Genomic DNA, 16,606 nt, shown 5'->3' with positions numbered 1-16,606 from the left:
AGGTGTAGTTCTCCTGCGGCCGAGAGCTGCAGCTCAAACAGAGGTAAAGACTACAAAATGGCGGCGAAGGGAAATATTGCGATAGTCTGCTGTCACGCGCATGCGTCCATGCAGTGTTGGTGACAGGCTAACTGGTTAGCCTAGCTGAACAGTCGGTTTTCAGTCCAACTTCTAAACTCACTGCCTGTTTGTCAGTCAGCGGGTTGTTTAACTGTGGACAATTCGTTAACGACGTCGTTAAACCACCATGTTACAGTTCCTGGTGAGTTAAATCAACATCGTCAGTCAAAATATCGATGTTTGTCAGGTCTTTTGAAAGATGTCAGCGAAGCTATTTTAGCTAATATGTTAGCATAGTGGAAACTATGTGTCAGTAGACTTAACCGATGATTATCATGCTAATTCAAGTTGTCAGTTTAAGGAGACTGTTTAAATGAACCAACACAAAGTCAACACTTTACTACTACGTTGAATAAACATGAACATACGTGTGAAGGTGATGTTCGTCATTAGATCTCGTCATTGACATTTGTTTTGCCTCATCCTCAGGCTGGCTTCACTCTGGGGAATGTTGTGGGGATGTACCTCGCTCAGAACTATGATGTAAGTTTGTCTGGTTTTAATCTTTAGTCATAAACCTTACCCAATTACAGGTCAATAAGTTAACGAGGTCCCATGTGGCCCTGCAGCCATCCTCACCCCACCCCAGTGGTACACCCAGTTAGAACGATACTTGCTATAGTCTGAAATAAATCGTATCCTTTCAAGTGTTATTAATGTATGTGTTTTGGTGGTTAGGTGTTGTGTCAGTAGTTGTTTGGAGATCCAGTCAAGGGTGTGGCTGGAGCCAATCCCAGCTGTCAATGAGCAAGAAGCTGGATACACCCAGGACAGATTGCCAGTGTATTCAACATTTACAGTCTCACATTATTACCAACGGACAATTAATAATCTCCAATTACCCTTATGTTACCCTAATAATATGTATGGTTTTGGACTGAGGGAGGAAGCTGGAGTACCTTGAGAAACATGCAAACCGAATCAGGATTATTTCTGAGGAGTTCAACATCGGTCACCCTTTCTTGGACATATTTAAGATATAAGTAACACCTCAGTATAATGCCGTACAGTGTAAAACCTACACTGTGAAACTGGTACAACAGAAACTGAAACATTATACCCTTCATGATGTCTTGCATTGCTTTACAGCAGTGAACCTAATGAACTGAGAACTGATACTAACCATATTGTTTCTTTCCTAGGTCCCAAACATAGCCAAGAAAATAGATGCGTTTAAGAAAGACGTGGAGGCCAAGAAGAAGCCTCCAGAGTGAGCGAAGCTGCACCCTGAGGAAAGCAAGAACAGATCGACTCTGCAGAGCATCTATTTATTTTACAGGGTTGTGATATGAGTGTACATTTGTTGAAAGGACTGATAATATATGTATGATAATATCAACAGTGCCTGGAACAGTATTTGCTTCCATTAGTTTAATAGGCACATTCCCATTGTAGCCTATTTTTGTAAGATAAATTTATATTACACGAGTGTCTATTTGCTCTTTTGTGTTGTATTCGACTACATTTAAGGAGATTCTTTCACAAAGCTTTAAAATTGTCAAACAGCTGCCAAAGTTTTTATGATGTTTGAGTTAACAATTCTGAATCGGACATCTTACAATAAATCTGATGATAAAAAGTCTGACTCATGGAAAGTTTTGTTTAATGTAAGATTTTAGTGAGGAACTGATGACGCACTACATTACTACAAGTTAATCTGGGGTGTTATTTCATGTTTGTCCACTAGATGGTACCATTACCAAGGTATTCAAATGTAACTCCATCTAATGCAAAATTATGATCTACTTTTTCTTCTTCCTTTTTGTTCCCTTCTTCTTCCCTTTCTTCTTTTTCTTCGCATTTGGCCACCCAAAGCCTCTGAATGCCAGACAGTCCACTGCATTGTGGGAGATGTAGTAGACGTTCTCCCTGGCTGCTAGACTGAAGATGTCCCCCTCTGTCTTGGTGGTCTTGGCACTGGACAAACTCTTTTTAGGCGTTTTTAGACCGCCGGTCTTCTTGGCAGGACTAGAACTCGATTTCCTGGATTTGGTGGGCTTTGAAGAAAAATAAGAAATTTACTCACAATAAGTTTTGATCCTTCACAAAGACCATATCGAATTGTTCACAATTAACCATTACAATTCAAAGGAGAATAAAAAAGTCCTGAATATACTTTACCATGGTGAAAAACGTCAAGGCTACTTCGAGTGTGAGTTGGTTTTCTACCCATCTGCAAAATACAATACACACTTGAATTCTATAATAAGAATCACATAAAAGTAATTGTCAAGACAAACAAGATGCTTTAGTAACAAACAAATTTAGACTGTATTCATGTATCTTACCAGCTCTGGACTTGGCACCTTTCTAAGTGGCAACTGAATGGCTTCAACTCCGACAGAGACAACCCATTTGTTTACATTTTGTCGTCATAGAGACAGAGTGGACTCGCTCATGAATGACGGGGGTTGGTCTCGTCCACATGCCTGTAAAGTCCTACGTTGCATCCACCACAAAGCGAGTCTCCAAATACAACATTAAACTTAACTAGAAATTATAGATAAAATAAATCAAAAAGCGTCTTTGAGTATCTTTAATTGTTTATTTTTAGAGCAGTCGATAGAATCATTTGTCAAGATGGTACGTTTTCAGATTCTTTGGTCGCTCCCACCTAAATCTCCTGATTTAAAAAAAAATACTTGCATTCACATTATAAAAGTGTGGTTCTGACATTATTGAAGCATTTAAATACATTCAGCAAATGTAAACTCATGCAGAAGCTCTTGATCTGTCCGTCATGCATCACATATATGTAATAAATATCCACAACAAGTGTGCACCTACTGTAAGAATAAGTCCAATATGGACCTAAGAAGTTCTCAGTTGTGAGCAAAACACACAACCTCCAATAAAAATGCAGTTTACACCCTGTGTCTGACATTGAATTCAACAATCAATGTGCCGATTTACTGCACAAACAGTAGTTGGTATGGAAAACAACTGTCTTTTACTTTTTCTATCGGTATCAAAACAAACGTCAACAACACTGCTTGAGGTTTGTTGATCACCTGCACAGAGTTATGTTTTTCTTTCAAGGCAGAATTTGCCATAAAAAGCCTCTGGTGAAGAATCACAATGACACCTTGGTGTGAATAAATACCTTTCGATGGTGATAAATAAAGTGGTGACTGCGACCCTAGCAGTTAAGTGGTACTTCAGATTATTTGTGTGTGTGTGGGGGGGGGGGGGGGGGGGGGGTCCACAGAAGGGCTGTGAATTTGTCCCTCATCACTTAATGAAAATGTATGAGGAGGATTTCTTCCTGACAAGTTAGCAAGGAAAAGCTGATTCCATGTGATTTCATTTTAAACCAGACTTGATTGTGAACCTGCCCTTGAAGCTCAACTTTATTTAATTGAATGTATGTATATGATGTATGTATAAATAAGGAATCTGTACTTTACTTAAGTAGATTTATTTAAGTACTTTTCACTTTCAGTAATGAGTATCGAGAAGAAAAATTGACCAATCTGATTGGGCAGGTAACATTAGACCCTACCTCCGGCAGGGCCAGCATCAATGGTGCAGAAACACAGCCGCGGCTTATCCATAATGATGTAACAGTAAGAAAAATGCCTCACTACTACTGCAGAGGACTTCCAATCCAGAACTAAATCTGCCAAGATAATCTGTCTCTAAAAAATACAAAGAAAATGGCACTATGATTTCCGGGTGTACGTCAGTCCATGAGTTCCAACTGATGAACCGATTGGATTTTGATGGGTCCAAGGGCAAGGTCCCAGTGGCCTAATAAAACATGTATTTGGCCTTTTGACATGATTTTTAAAGTTTGCCTTTCATGAACTTCTTCAAAGTTTGTCCAGTTGGACTCAAAGATGAACTGATTCGATTTCAGTGGTCAAAGGTCACGGTGACCTAATTCGAGTCAGGAAAAACCTATGTATACACACTGATATATATACAGATTGACAGAGGCATGATGATAATTCTAGTTTTACCAGTGTTGAGGTTGTTTAGCCCGATTCCACATATTCTGATGTGTTATGTAGAAGAGCTGCTGGAACACAAAGACATTGGAACTTCATGCATTTTTAGCCCTTGATAGTGACACAAAGGGTTTAATGAAGTGCAGAGCTACTGTGTGGTGATGAGGTTGACAATCATGCGGATGATGCCGGAGCCGCGGGGGCAGTTGCACAGGTCCATGTTTGGGTTCCTGATCTTGTCCTCGAGCAGCTGGTCCAGCTCCAGGCGCAGCTCCTTCACCAACTCGGCCACCTGAGTACGACAAACACAACACATGTTACAGAGCCACGGTCATCTGTAAATTTGGGGTTGCATAAACAATAATTTATCTTAACACAAACTATGACTAATTTATAAAGCTATTTTCATTAGAATTATGCTCATACTAAATAACCTTTTAAATTGTTAACATATGTGGCTGTCGTTAGTTTTCTTTGGAGTCCCTTTAAAACTCCAAAATCTTGAAAGATCATTACAAGTTTACAAACAGCTTCTAAACTGAGCATTGAGTTTTGTTTTGCTTATCATAAATAGATCACTGTGTTTCCCAATTATCACAAAATAAAAAATCGGAATGGTCCTTTCACGGACAAGGGAAATTCCAACTCAGTGATCAACTTGTTTTTTTTTTTTTTCTTTCTTATCCCTAACCTGCTGAGAAGAGGCAGCAAATCGGATCCATCCGTCGTCCAGAGAGATGATGTACTCTCCCTTGAATAGCTCCATGTTGATCTGACCGCCTCCAAACAGCACCAGCGGGTAAACGGACACCATGCTGCAGTCCCTGATGAAGATGCGGCTCGTTTTCACCTTCTCGTGGTAAACCAGGTAGGGGCTGTTGTAGTGACGAACCTGGAAGACCAAAAAGAGTCACGGTGCTTGTCATTATTTCAGTTTTTTTATCTATTGAATATAATCCTCTAAAGTTGCTTTTCTATCTCACCAAGTAGTTGACAGATGAGGGGTGCATGTGGACGCATCCGTCGTCTTTGGTCATGTAGCGAAGCTCGTTGGCTTTAGGCTGCATCTTCATCGCTCCTTTGCTGGTCATCTTGAAGTTTCCCTGAGGAGCTCGTACCTGAATCATAACACAGGAACGTGAAGGTAAGTAGGGTATATTACTGGATTTAGGTTTTCCATTAAATTAACAATGATAATGAAAATCCACCTGGACCACGTTGGGATAGAGGGCAGCACACAGCATGGCAGACATCAGGCCAATGTTATCTGAGTTCAGGTTTGCCTGGAGAGGGACAACATGCAGCATTATGAATCTTCTATTTTTTGTCAACACGACGGCAAGAATGAGTAAAAAATGATCTGTGCATTTGACAGCTACCTTTTCTACACATTCTATTTATGGTATTTAGCAAGTAACAACACAACACAACAAATCCCTACTCACAACCTGGCAACAAAGACTCAAGATTAAGTGGATGAAAAGTGGATCTTTCAGAAATCTGAAGAGGTAAGGAGGTGATGTAGCAGACAAAAATAAATCGTATAATTTTTTATCTTAACAAATACTTTACATTTGAACACTTATCTTAAGACAAAGTATGTGTGTGTGTTACCTCATGGCCAGTGGCCTCTAGAACACCATCAGAGCCATTAGAGGACATGCGCTCTATAAACCTGGCCCTCAGTCCCTCCTTGATGAAGCCGATGTCAGACAGCAGCTCAGCAAACTGCCTCTTCAGACTGGCCATCTCCTGCACACAGAAACATTTTCAACCACAATTAAACTCAAGTGCAAGATAAACATCTACTAAAACTTAAGTTTCCAGATAAAGGGAGGTTTAGCATTTAATAATGTCAGCATTTGGGGTAAATCCAGTAAAAATAAACAGTTCTCTAGAGCCCAGCCAGCATTACACTACTTTAGAAGAGAAGTGAGCCTCAGAAAGCACACACAGTCTGACCTGTAAGCCTCGCCATGACAGGAAGTTTTCCCTGCAGTAAGCAAAGCCGGCCCCTTTACTGATTTTTGCAGCAGAGCACCATCCCTGCAACAGAGGGAGAATCCGTTACATCGAAATACATGCTACATCCAATATTTTAACATATCAATAATGTGCTAATTTTTAAATAATCCTTGTCGGTACCTTATATGCTTGTAACAAAGCAAGATGGTCGCTGTTGTTCACCGCAAAGGCCAATTTCCTCTCATTGGCTTCGTCTCGCTTATCCCATGGAGACATCTGGAAGAGAGAGGACAAAATAAAGAGGCTATTTCTATAGCATAAAAATGTTCAGGTCAATAATAATCATGATGTTTAGTTTCCTCACAAAAGGAGATTTGAAGGCCAGGCTGGCAGCGATGGTGAGCGCCGGGTCAAGGCAGCGGAAGATGGCGCCAAATAGAATCAGTTTGCCGATCCGCACGTCAACGGGAAGGCAGGCCAGGTGGTAGCCCAGCGGGGTCAGCATCTCGTCTGCAGTTAAAGCTCCCAGGTCCTGCAGGCGCTGCCTGGCTGCTTCCAAGCTTCCCATCTCCGGGGGTTCGATGAGCCGAGTGAAGACCGACTCCAAATTCTGTTCAGCAAACACGTCCAGGATTTTGATCCTGTCGTAGAGAGAGGGTAGTAAATATTAGCATGGGTAACAGCTGCTTTTGCATGTTCTGGACAAAACCTCAGGTAAGGCCTAGCAGAAGAAAATGCCTCATGAAGCAGGCAGATTAGACAAATACCAATATGTCCCAGCAATGTTCTCAGGTGAGATTTTCATAAATCATGAATCCTGATACCCTATTGTATATAAACCTCTATTATATGTATCTAAAGAGACGACAAAGCAGGTTAACATTGTGTGCAAAGAGCAAACAGATGGAGCTACCTGAGGGAGAGCTGCTCCAGAGGCACTCTCTGGATCTCCGGCAGCTGCTGCTCCGACAGCTGGTGTTGGAAGCAGTGACTGGTGAAGAGGTGGAAGCAGACTCCTGAAGCCACGCGACCCGCTCGACCCTTCCTCTGCAGTGCGTTGGCCCGTGAAACCCATGAGTCCTCCAGGCTCTCCATGCTTTTCGATGCATCATACCTGAAAATCCAACCAAAATCGGAATAAAATATAATGTAAAACCATTATTGTCAGTGTATTTTACAAAAATACACTGTTATTAAGTGTAAAAATTTAGGTGAAACATTAGATCACCTTTTCTCCTTCATCTTGCCAGAGTCGATAACATAAACCACGTCGTCAATGGTGACAGAGGTCTCTGCGATGTTGGTGGAGATGATAATCTTTGTGGTGCCTTCAGGTGGCCGACTGAAAACTCGCTCCTGCTCCTCGTTGGACAAGGTTGAGTGGAGTGGGTACACCACACACCTGATGGGAAGACACACACACACACATACATTATAATTTGACTAGTACTTAGTTAAATATCAATTTCACACTTTACTTCACTTTGGAAATGACTCTAAATAATTCTGAACAAATTATTTCACCAAAATAGATTGCTGACATCTGATATTTCTCAGTTTAAATATGAAGGAAAGTCCAATGTCATTTTTTGTGATCAGGAAATAAAAGATCAAAGTAGATTAAGTCTAGAATACTTGAATTTGGATGTGATATATCTCTCTGTAAATAATGAACAATAAAACAAACGTTACTGCAAACACTCTCACACACTCATCTTGACACAGACCTGCTTGTTCCCCTGTTGTTGAACATTCTGTTGGACTGGAGCTGTTCATAGAGCGTCTTGATCTCAGCCAGGCCTGGCAAGAACACAAGCACTGCACCTGGAGACAGAAACACAACTAAACTAAACACAGGGTTCAAAGCGACAAGTATACTAAATATTCAGTATGTTTTTTGTTCTTACCTGGAGGATAGTTGTGTTTTCCATCTACAATCCACTCCAGCAGACTCTCCACTAGGTCCATGTTGATCTTGTCCAGGTCCATCGCAGACATCGTCTTCAGCACAGACTTCTTAGTATCTGAATTAATCACGAAAACAAAATGGGATGCTAAAGCATGGATGTGCACTAGCAGTTTATGTGAATATGACCCAGATGTGCAGTTTGAGACAAGATAAATTATATTTATGACGTTTGTTCTCAACTCACCTCTGTATCTGACCGTAAGGTCCTGCAGGCTGAGTTGCTGGTCTGGGATCGAGTCTTTGACAGTGTCCTTCTTACTGAAGGACATGAAGTTCCACATGTCGTCACCCAAGTCATCCACCATGTTCCTCGGCTCTACTTTGCTCGTTCGTCCACCAGACATATTTTGTTTCCCTGAGCGCATGTAAGGGCTGCCATCCTCAATGACATAACTATGAAAATAAAGCAAAGTAAAGTGTATCAGAGACAGAACAAGTCCTAGATAATTCATTACGTGCTTATAGTTTTTCTAAAACGATTATAAGTTGAATTTACTGAAATGTAGGAGAATTTATTTACCCAGTTTTAGTCAAGGCATCCTCCAGATAAAACTGGTCGACAGGAAAAGTTCGCCCTGGAACGAGATACATGTTCATTTAGGGGGGAAAGCCGCAAAAGACATGCGAGAGGAATATGATTCCGATTATGTTGTACAATAGACACTGCATGTATTACCTGGTATATGGATAGAGGGACAGCCGTAAAAGTATTCAGAAAAGAGGTTGGCATTAAGTGTGGCACTCATGAGAATGATCTTCAAGTCTTGTCTCTGAACAATCAGGTCTTTGAGCACCAACAGCAGGAAGTCACTGATAAAAAAGAAAGAAAAACAGACATTGAAAAGTGTGTGAATAAATGTATTTTAAGAAGGGATTGAATACATTTCCAAAGATGTGAAGTAAGATCCAAACATGCATAATGCAGAGATGAATGATCTGCACAGTCTCACCTCTCCTCCGTGCGCTCATGTACCTCATCCACAATGACGTGCGTGATGCCTTTGAGGTCGGCCTCTCCCTCGAGTCTCCTCAGTAACACGCCTGTAGTGCAGTACAGGAGTCTCGTTGCAGACGTCTGAAAAGAAATGCAGTACCTTTTGTACCTTTGGTGACCAATTCTAAAATATATGGGTTTTTGCAATTCACTTTACATTTTTTAGCCACTCAATATACCTTTAAGATAAATTTGAAACTAAAAAAGAGCTTTAAAATAATTCACTCTGTTAGCTATATTAAAGGCGATTTAACCAAAGTTCAAACTCCATTAGCCCATATCGCCCTTAATTAGATCCGTGACAGGTTCAATTTGATTCCATAGGTTGTGACAGCATTACAATCTTTTATGTGCATCCCAAAAGTGTGATGATTTGACAACGAACGACCCTCTTGTTTTTTACTGACGTTCTGTTGGTGATTTCAAAATTACATGTTCACAACATTACAGAAATTGATTTGTTGATTCCATCTTAATAATATTATTAACTTGATGTATATGCAGAATAGGTTCATACCCTGACGCTCTCCAGACGGATCTGATATCCCACGGAGTTGCCCAGTTTCTCTGCTCGCTCCTGTGCCACTCTCTGGGCCACAGAGATGGCAGAAATACGGCGTGGTTGGGTACAGATGATGTTGGCCACCTGACCAGCTGGACCACTTAATGAGGCATCCAGAATAAACTGAGGGATCTGGGTGGTCTTACCACACCTGCAGAGAGGTATAGAGAAAATAAAACTCAATAGAATCATACAGAGTGTGGAATAGAAAGATTGGGCATGTTTAGTCTGTTACTTTAAATAAATGTTCAGGATTAGTTTTTATATCCAATTGATCTAATGATGTAGGATGCTACTGAGCAGCAGCAATTCTGGGCTTCAATTCAGTTTTATCTTTCCTTCAATGAATCCAAATACAGATTGCATGCATAGCACTTCGTCTATACGAATCTTTGTGAATGCAAATAGTTGTCTCTCTGTGTGACCCACCCTGTCATCCCGCTGACCACCAGCACCTGACACCGGTCCAAAATGTCGAGGATGTTCTCTTTTTCTTGCCAAGCCGGCAGGCTCCTCCTCTGCTCCAGCATGGACCTGAAGCGCCTGGATGACTGGGTGAAGAGAAGCAGGAGAGAACAGCAAATCATTATAATAGATTGATAGAGTTGGAAAATTATGTAAAGTAAGAATATATAAACCAATCAAAGCAGTTATTTTTTACCTTTTTCATTTTGAACTCTCGACACAGCTTGCTGTTTTCCTGCAGTACGTTGTCTAACCTTGGGTTGTGCTTAGTCACCATCTTCTTCCTCAGATTGATGTAACTCTCTGTAACAACAGGAACAGCCTCGTTTTCTTCATCTTCATCTCTCTCGTCCAGCTCCTCTACCTCCACTGTCTCTTTCACTGAAACAAAGGAGGTGAATGATTAAATACAGAAGCAAATACACACAATTATCAGCTATATTAAATGAAAACAGACTCTAAATTTAGTAAATCAACTGTTTGACTCACTATCTAATGGTCTTTGGTTGTTGGATGGAGCACTCCTTCTGCTGTGAGAGTGATTATTACTACTGGTACTACTACTCCGGCTTTCCTCTGCTGTACTGCTCCTCACACTCTTACTCTTAGCTATGGCGAGAGAGGGGGGAGGAACTGACAAAACAGGCGGAGGCGTGCTGTATTTGTGGTGACTGACAGCCAGCAGCTCCATCATCATGGCTTCATCTTCACACAAGGTAGTCAGATTGTAAACAACAGGCTCGCTGCTCTTTGCTGAAGAGAGTGCCTCTTCAAATAATCTCTCGGTCACGCTGAGCCTCCCCGGGGCTCCAATAGATTCATTGTTGGTGCTGAAGGCGACTATCGGTGCCTGAAATGGGTACCGATTTCCTTTCGGGAAACGGATTTCCAGTTCATACTCGGGAGGAGAATAGCTGCTGAATCCAGGCTGACTTGGGCCCGTTGGGTCTGGGGAACCAGACCTCCCTTTGTCAGGAAGTTGGTGTTTGAACTTGCATTTATTTCCAAAGCGGCAGCCTTGCCCTTTCAGGAAGAATCTGCAGACGTCACGGATGTGAACAGGTCTTCCACCACCTTGACCCTCCCGCTTCTTGCCATTGTTGACTGGGAGGAATGAGAGGTCCAGGCTCACTACCCATACTGCGTTACAAATGCGCTCACTGAAGCGGTCACCGAAAATTGCAGTGAGAACCAGAGCTTCCTCCTGCCTCTGGCTGAAACATTCATCCATAGGCACTCCCTTGAGGTTGTCAGGGGACACTGCTTTCTGGCCGTAGCGCTCACTGAAGACCTGGTGGAGGAGCTGTTCCAAGGTGGCCCCAAAATCCCCCCCACATGATTCGAGAGCCAGCTTACTGCGCTCCCTGTCAAACCCAAACCTGCAGAGAGGAAATGGGAGAAACTACAGATGAATTTCACAAAAGCAGGATGATTGTAAAAGCTTCAAACATCCAAAATCTGCAAAAAGAGAAAACACAGGTCTGAACATTACCTGCAGAGTTTGCCAATGGCAAATAAAGAGATCATAGGTTCAGGGGGAGGCCGTTCATCATCAGACTCTATGTCATACGATGGACTCTCTGCTCTCTCCACAGGCTCATCATTAGTGTTCCAAAACTGGCCTTCATCACGGTGATCCAACTCATCATATTCCTCCTCATCAGCTTCTTCCCCCGAATAATCGGAATCTTCTTCACTGAGGAAGAGAGGATGGTGTTAAACCATGTGGACTTATAGTCACCCGTAAAAGCTCCTTTCTAACTGTAAAATCATGTTAATCTGTTGAAAATTAACAGTTAACTTAATCTTGCCTATTCCATGCACAGTAACTACAGTGTACTTACTCATAGGGGTCATAAGAGTCTTGTGCCTGCAGGTCCCGCAGCAGCTCCTTGAGCTGTTCTTGGTTCTCATTGGTCATGAAAATCTTTTGCATGGGCATGGAGCTCAACTCCAACCTGCTGCTATCCACTGGTTTTGGGCTCATCCTGGTTCTCGCCAGGGAGCTCGGGAGAGTTTTAGGAAAGCCAGTACTTTTCCCATCGCTTCTGCCGTTTAGATCCTTTCGTCCCCTCCCTCCCCTTCCTCTGCCTCCATCCTTGCCTCCATCCTTGCCTCCACCCCTGCCTCCATCCCTGCCTCCTACCCTGCCCCCAGCACGGCTTCCACCAGCACGGCTGCCAGCGCCTCGTTGTTTCTGAGGTCTGGAGATAGAGCCAAATAAACAGAGAGATGAAGGGGAGAGGATGAAATGAGGACAACAAGATAATTATTTGATCTGATTCATGAATGATTTGCTATTTTGCAACAGAAGACAAAACAAATAAAAACAACTAAAGTAAACACAAATAGTAACAAAACAAACACAAGAATGTGATCATTTAGAATCTGATATGAATATGATATACATGATTTCTTCCAAAATCCATTCATACCTGCTGGAATGAGAAGGTCCAAAATCAAGGCTAAAATCACCATCGTCGTCATCGTCCCATCGCTCTGCTCCACCTTTCCTACCAGCACCTCCACCACCACCACCACCACCACCACCACGTCCACGACCTCTTGCACCTCCTCTTGGCTTGTTAAATTTGCCCCCTCCTCTGTTTGGCTGTCCGCCTCTTCTCCTCGCACTCATTTCTCTGTGAAAACGTGAATGCAGCAGTTAGATCACAGGTAACAACACGTTATGGACTTAAAACAATGGGCTACTTAAAACACACTACTACCAAAGAAAATTGTCAGCCAAAGATCAGTGTCCCCTCATAGTAGCCAACAATCTCAGAAGAGAGGCAGCAAGTGTGTTTAGATGAGCTGCTAGTTTCGGGGCTGAGCTGCTACTGCACATCACCCAGCGCAGTGCATGCCTGTGAGGTGGCTCTCTCCTCTCTGCGACTCCAGTACGAGCAGTGAGCTGGTGGCTGACACGCAGCGCTGGTGGCTACTGTTATACAACACAACCCGAGCACGCAGCCCGTGAGCACCCCACAGAGAAGCGATGACCGTGTAACTCCATCCTCGGCTAACTCTCAGTGGGTTTTATTGACTTAAACTACACGAGAGAAGGGCACAACTCGTTTTCGGGGATCAAACCTATCGTCTGGTTAGTTTCGAGTATCACGCTTTAGCTAGCTAGCAGGCTACACACCTCATCACTTTTGGCTTAACAAGCTAGCGTTAGCTCGGCTGAGAGGAACGGCCTCACAGGTCCAGTTCAAAGAGTAACATGCTTAAGAACACTATAATCATAGATTAAGAAGCATTACGACCGATACAGCGCTTTAAAAAACTAAGTTCAGCACAAGGGGAGACAGACCTGTGATCAGCTGTGGAAACACCGGCAGCCCTTTGATTGGTCCAAACTCGGAGTTCAAAGGTTCACTTCCGGTGTCCGTGATAGCGAGGATGTATTAAAATCTTTCTTGATTATGTGAATTAAAAGAAAATCTGGATGTTGCTTTACTAAACTAAACTTGACATGCGTTGAGTTACAAATATGACGCTGTTTAAAAAAAGTACTTTCCTAAAACCCTGTCAAACCCGTTACCATGGTAACAGCAGTCAACAGAAACTCCCATGCCTCTGATAACAGTGTTGCTTCAAAGGCTGTTCAAAAAAAGGAGACATTTTTATGTTTATCTTTTCCTTGTATTCTACATAAGATGGTGATAACTACATGCAAGCAATGATGTACAGAGATGCAACTGCTCTGTATCAATATATTGACTACAACTGTACCACAGTTGATAGAAATACCACAAAGGAACAACGGTTTTAGTAAGGGTAGGACCAAGCACACTTTCCATATATATTTATTCTCGCTAGGCTGAATAAAGGATTCTGTGTTTTTGTGTTAGAAGACAGCAAAGAGAGACGCACAAAATGTTACTTTCCAGTTGCATATAAACCATTTACAGTTGTATTTACTCTGATAAGATAGCTGAGAGGTACAGCCTCAGTCCAGTTGAAAGAGTAACATTAATAAAAATGTCACAACTGGTGGAGACAGACCTGTGATCAGCTGTTGAATCACCGTCAGCCTGCAGCTCTCTGATTGGTCCAAACTTGGAGTTTAAAGTTTCACTTCCGGTGGCAGTGGGAGCGAGGATATATTAAACCCTTTTTTTTTTAAATATGAATTAAGAAAAAATCTGGTTGTTGTTGTACTAAACTAAAATTTGTTGATTTAAGTGACACTATTTAAAAAAATGACTTTTCTGTAACCCTGGCAAACCCGTCACCATGGTAACAGCAGTTTGTGTCGAGCAGCAGCAACACAGACAGACGAGTTCTTTCTCGCTTATTATATTAATGTCATTTGAGGGTAATTTAGTAAACTAAGCAATTCATTTTATTCCACAACTTTGCAATTGGTCCTTTGACAGAAATTACCACCGCCCTTCCTGTCGGTGCTGATCAAGAGAGAGAGAGAGAGAGCTGCCAGCTGAGAGAAAGAACCACTGATGTCTGGTAGGGTCACACACATACACACATTGTATTGACTTACAATGATTTCCTACTGTAACATCAAGGTTACCCTCTACTTGCCTTACCCTAACCCAACATTGACCTAAACCTACACTATTAACCCGACATTAACTTAAACCTTTACTCTTAACCTAACTACAATTCACATCTTTTCCATAACCTCAGTGTTTGTACCAGAAAACAAGACGCACACACATGCCTAATTTCATTTATTTTCATTTTCAGAAAAAGAAGGAAAGTGATCCTTTAAATCATGAGAATTATCCAAGTTTCAAACATAGAAATAGAATATCTGACAGTTAAAGTAAATATGTGTGTGTTTGTTTGCAGGGGAAGAAGTGATCAAGGTTTCCCTCATCTTTCCAAATGGAGACAGATATGGTGAGTATGTGATGTTAAAGCTAGACAGTTACATTGCAGGGGTCTGTTTTGAACTTCTCCTCCTCCCACAGAAGGAGAGTCCTTAAAGTCGGCCTCTGGAGTAATGGTGAGAACTGGTGTTGGTAAACAGACAACAGCAAATTTGATCATATACACCGGAGAGTGGCTAGAGGACAAGGTAATGCAACAACTACATGTCTCAATGGCCCACGGGCATCTGTGACTCAAGCCTGGACGCTTGTGTTTTTTCTGGGGTTAGTCACGTTCGTCCTCTGTCCTTCTCCCCACATACTCCACAGATGAATGGCAAAGGGACCCTGCAGTATCCCTCTGGAGTCATGTACGAAGGAGAATTCAAAGACAACATGTTCCACGGCATGGGAACATATACCTTCCAAGATGGCTCCAATTACAAAGGTCAATTTCTCGAGAACAGGTAAAAAGAAGTCAGTTTAGACAACCATTGTGTTTTTTAGAGTTTTCACATTAATATACTGTATATGAGGGTCATAATACAAAAGCAGCTGGAAGGCTCCTGTTCCATATCAGTCAATTAACAGTCAAAGGCCGATAAATAATATGTTTTACTTATCAATTTTGCAATGTTATTTTGTGCTGCCTGTGTTGATTAGCTTTTTTCTTTGTCTTATGCGTTAAGTAAGTAAATCAGAACGTTTGGGTTTTGCACTGTTGCACGAACATGGGATAAGCGTTTCTCCATATTGATCGAGAAAAGTAATCAGTTGATTAATTGATAACATCAGTAATCATTAGATGCAGCCCTTGTATACTTCCCCACTGTTATCCCCCTAATATGGTTCAGAGACAGGACATTATTTTAAGACAGCACCAGCCATGTTTCTGGTTTTGATTTTTTTTTAAGTCAAATAAAACATTTTCCTCCAAACTGTTTCCATTTTTTCTTTTTCTTATCGATGTCTTAGTATCTTACGGATGATTGAACTGATGTGTGTTTCTAGGATGGAAGGAGAAGGAGCTTTCACTAACACACAAGGCATGGTTTGGACGGGAGAGTTTCACGGCAAAGCAGCGCTGGGCCTGATGATGCAGCACAATATTTAAGCCAGATCAAACATTATTGTTCTGCTGTGTACAAAACATTGTACAATACTTTATATTGTGAATCAGAAAATTATTTATTCCATTAAGGAATTATAATCTGCAGATTTGTGAATTAAATACTGACTGAGGATCACATGTGTTTCTGTGTATTCATTGTTAAATAGCCATGCAACCAGTGAGTCATGTATCTTCCTCTGAGTCACGCTCTCAGCTCTGTATCCTGCTCTACTAGTTGTGTTGCTCAGAGTGTCTTTTTGTGTGAGCAGGAAATATCACTCAGGGGTTATTTTTTTCTTACCATAATTAACTTTTAATGCACGACTCAAATAAATCCAGGACATTTTCTGTCAAGATATTTCTTTGGAAACTTTTTGTTTAGTTGCTTCGACCCCACTTTAGTTTTGACTAGTGATTAAAACCTGAACATTTGAATCACCTTTCACTTGTTATACTGTACACTGTATTTTGACTCTGAGGCTGAACGACAAGCATAGCGCCGTTTAACATCACAGGAGGGCATATGCTCACAACCCCATTCGCAGCAGCTGTACCCGAACTGCTGGAACATTGGCCCGAGGAAGTGTGTGATGTGAGTGAGTGGTCAGTGTGACCTTCACTGTGTGTGTGTG

General features: G+C 41.8%; 4 protein-coding genes across 4 annotated transcripts; 2 read left to right on the top strand and 2 right to left on the bottom strand.

Annotated features, from left to right (window-relative positions):
* The first annotated feature begins 103 nt into the window (after positions 1-103).
* Positions 104-1,702, top strand: stmp1 (short transmembrane mitochondrial protein 1). The gene is made up of 3 exons (XM_062382683.1): positions 104-262; positions 550-603; positions 1,263-1,702. The coding sequence occupies exons 1-3, from the start codon at positions 248-250 to the stop codon at positions 1,332-1,334; spliced, it is 141 nt and encodes a 46-aa protein (XP_062238667.1). The 5' UTR covers positions 104-247; the 3' UTR covers positions 1,335-1,702.
* Positions 1,703-1,862: 160 nt separating this feature from the next.
* Positions 1,863-2,469, bottom strand: LOC133948723 (small lysine-rich protein 1). Its single transcript, XM_062382682.1, has 3 exons — positions 2,409-2,469; positions 2,242-2,293; positions 1,863-2,117 (listed from the first exon to the last, which is right to left on the bottom strand). The coding sequence occupies exons 2-3, from the start codon at positions 2,242-2,244 to the stop codon at positions 1,863-1,865; spliced, it is 258 nt and encodes an 85-aa protein (XP_062238666.1). The 5' UTR covers positions 2,245-2,293; positions 2,409-2,469.
* Positions 2,470-2,645: 176 nt separating this feature from the next.
* dhx57 (DEAH (Asp-Glu-Ala-Asp/His) box polypeptide 57) lies at positions 2,646-12,663 on the bottom strand. The gene is made up of 23 exons (XM_062382679.1): positions 12,461-12,663; positions 11,870-12,229; positions 11,518-11,721; positions 10,515-11,404; positions 10,222-10,406; positions 9,990-10,111; positions 9,516-9,711; positions 8,955-9,079; positions 8,681-8,814; positions 8,525-8,579; positions 8,189-8,397; positions 7,943-8,059; positions 7,763-7,859; positions 7,264-7,437; positions 6,949-7,149; positions 6,400-6,676; positions 6,216-6,311; positions 6,033-6,116; positions 5,685-5,822; positions 5,279-5,353; positions 5,054-5,188; positions 4,762-4,962; positions 2,646-4,362 (listed from the first exon to the last, which is right to left on the bottom strand). The coding sequence occupies exons 1-23, from the start codon at positions 12,661-12,663 to the stop codon at positions 4,219-4,221; spliced, it is 4,422 nt and encodes a 1,473-aa protein (XP_062238663.1). The 3' UTR covers positions 2,646-4,218.
* A 1,567-nt stretch (positions 12,664-14,230) lies between these two features.
* Positions 14,231-16,553, top strand: morn2 (MORN repeat containing 2). The gene is made up of 5 exons (XM_062383210.1): positions 14,231-14,495; positions 14,844-14,894; positions 14,966-15,072; positions 15,194-15,330; positions 15,875-16,553. The coding sequence occupies exons 1-5, from the start codon at positions 14,489-14,491 to the stop codon at positions 15,975-15,977; spliced, it is 405 nt and encodes a 134-aa protein (XP_062239194.1). The 5' UTR covers positions 14,231-14,488; the 3' UTR covers positions 15,978-16,553.
* Positions 16,554-16,606: the final 53 nt, after the last annotated feature.

This window comes from Platichthys flesus, chromosome 23, assembly GCF_949316205.1.
Source record: "Platichthys flesus chromosome 23, fPlaFle2.1, whole genome shotgun sequence".
In the NCBI taxonomy this organism is placed as follows: Eukaryota; Metazoa; Chordata; class Actinopteri; order Pleuronectiformes; family Pleuronectidae; genus Platichthys; species Platichthys flesus.
Note: the sequence above shows the minus strand (reverse complement) of the source record. Positions and strands in the feature narration are given on the sequence as shown.

Coding starts and splice junctions, on each gene's coding strand:
- stmp1 (XM_062382683.1), top strand. Junction 604..1,262: donor ACCTCGCTCAGAACTATGAT/GTAAGTTTGTCT, acceptor TTTCTTTCCTAG/GTCCCAAACATAGCCAAGAA.
- dhx57 (XM_062382679.1), bottom strand. CDS start 12,663: ATGAGTGCGAGGAGAAGAGGCGGACAGCCAAACAGAGGAGGGGGCAAA. Junction 8,398..8,524: donor GATGCCTTGACTAAAACTGG/GTAAATAAATTC, acceptor TTATTTTCATAG/TTATGTCATTGAGGATGGCA. Junction 6,677..6,948: donor CTGGAGCAGCTCTCCCTCAG/GTAGCTCCATCT, acceptor TCTCTACGACAG/GATCAAAATCCTGGACGTGT.
- morn2 (XM_062383210.1), top strand. Junction 14,895..14,965: donor TCCAAATGGAGACAGATATG/GTGAGTATGTGA, acceptor CTCCTCCCACAG/AAGGAGAGTCCTTAAAGTCG. Junction 15,073..15,193: donor GAGAGTGGCTAGAGGACAAG/GTAATGCAACAA, acceptor CATACTCCACAG/ATGAATGGCAAAGGGACCCT.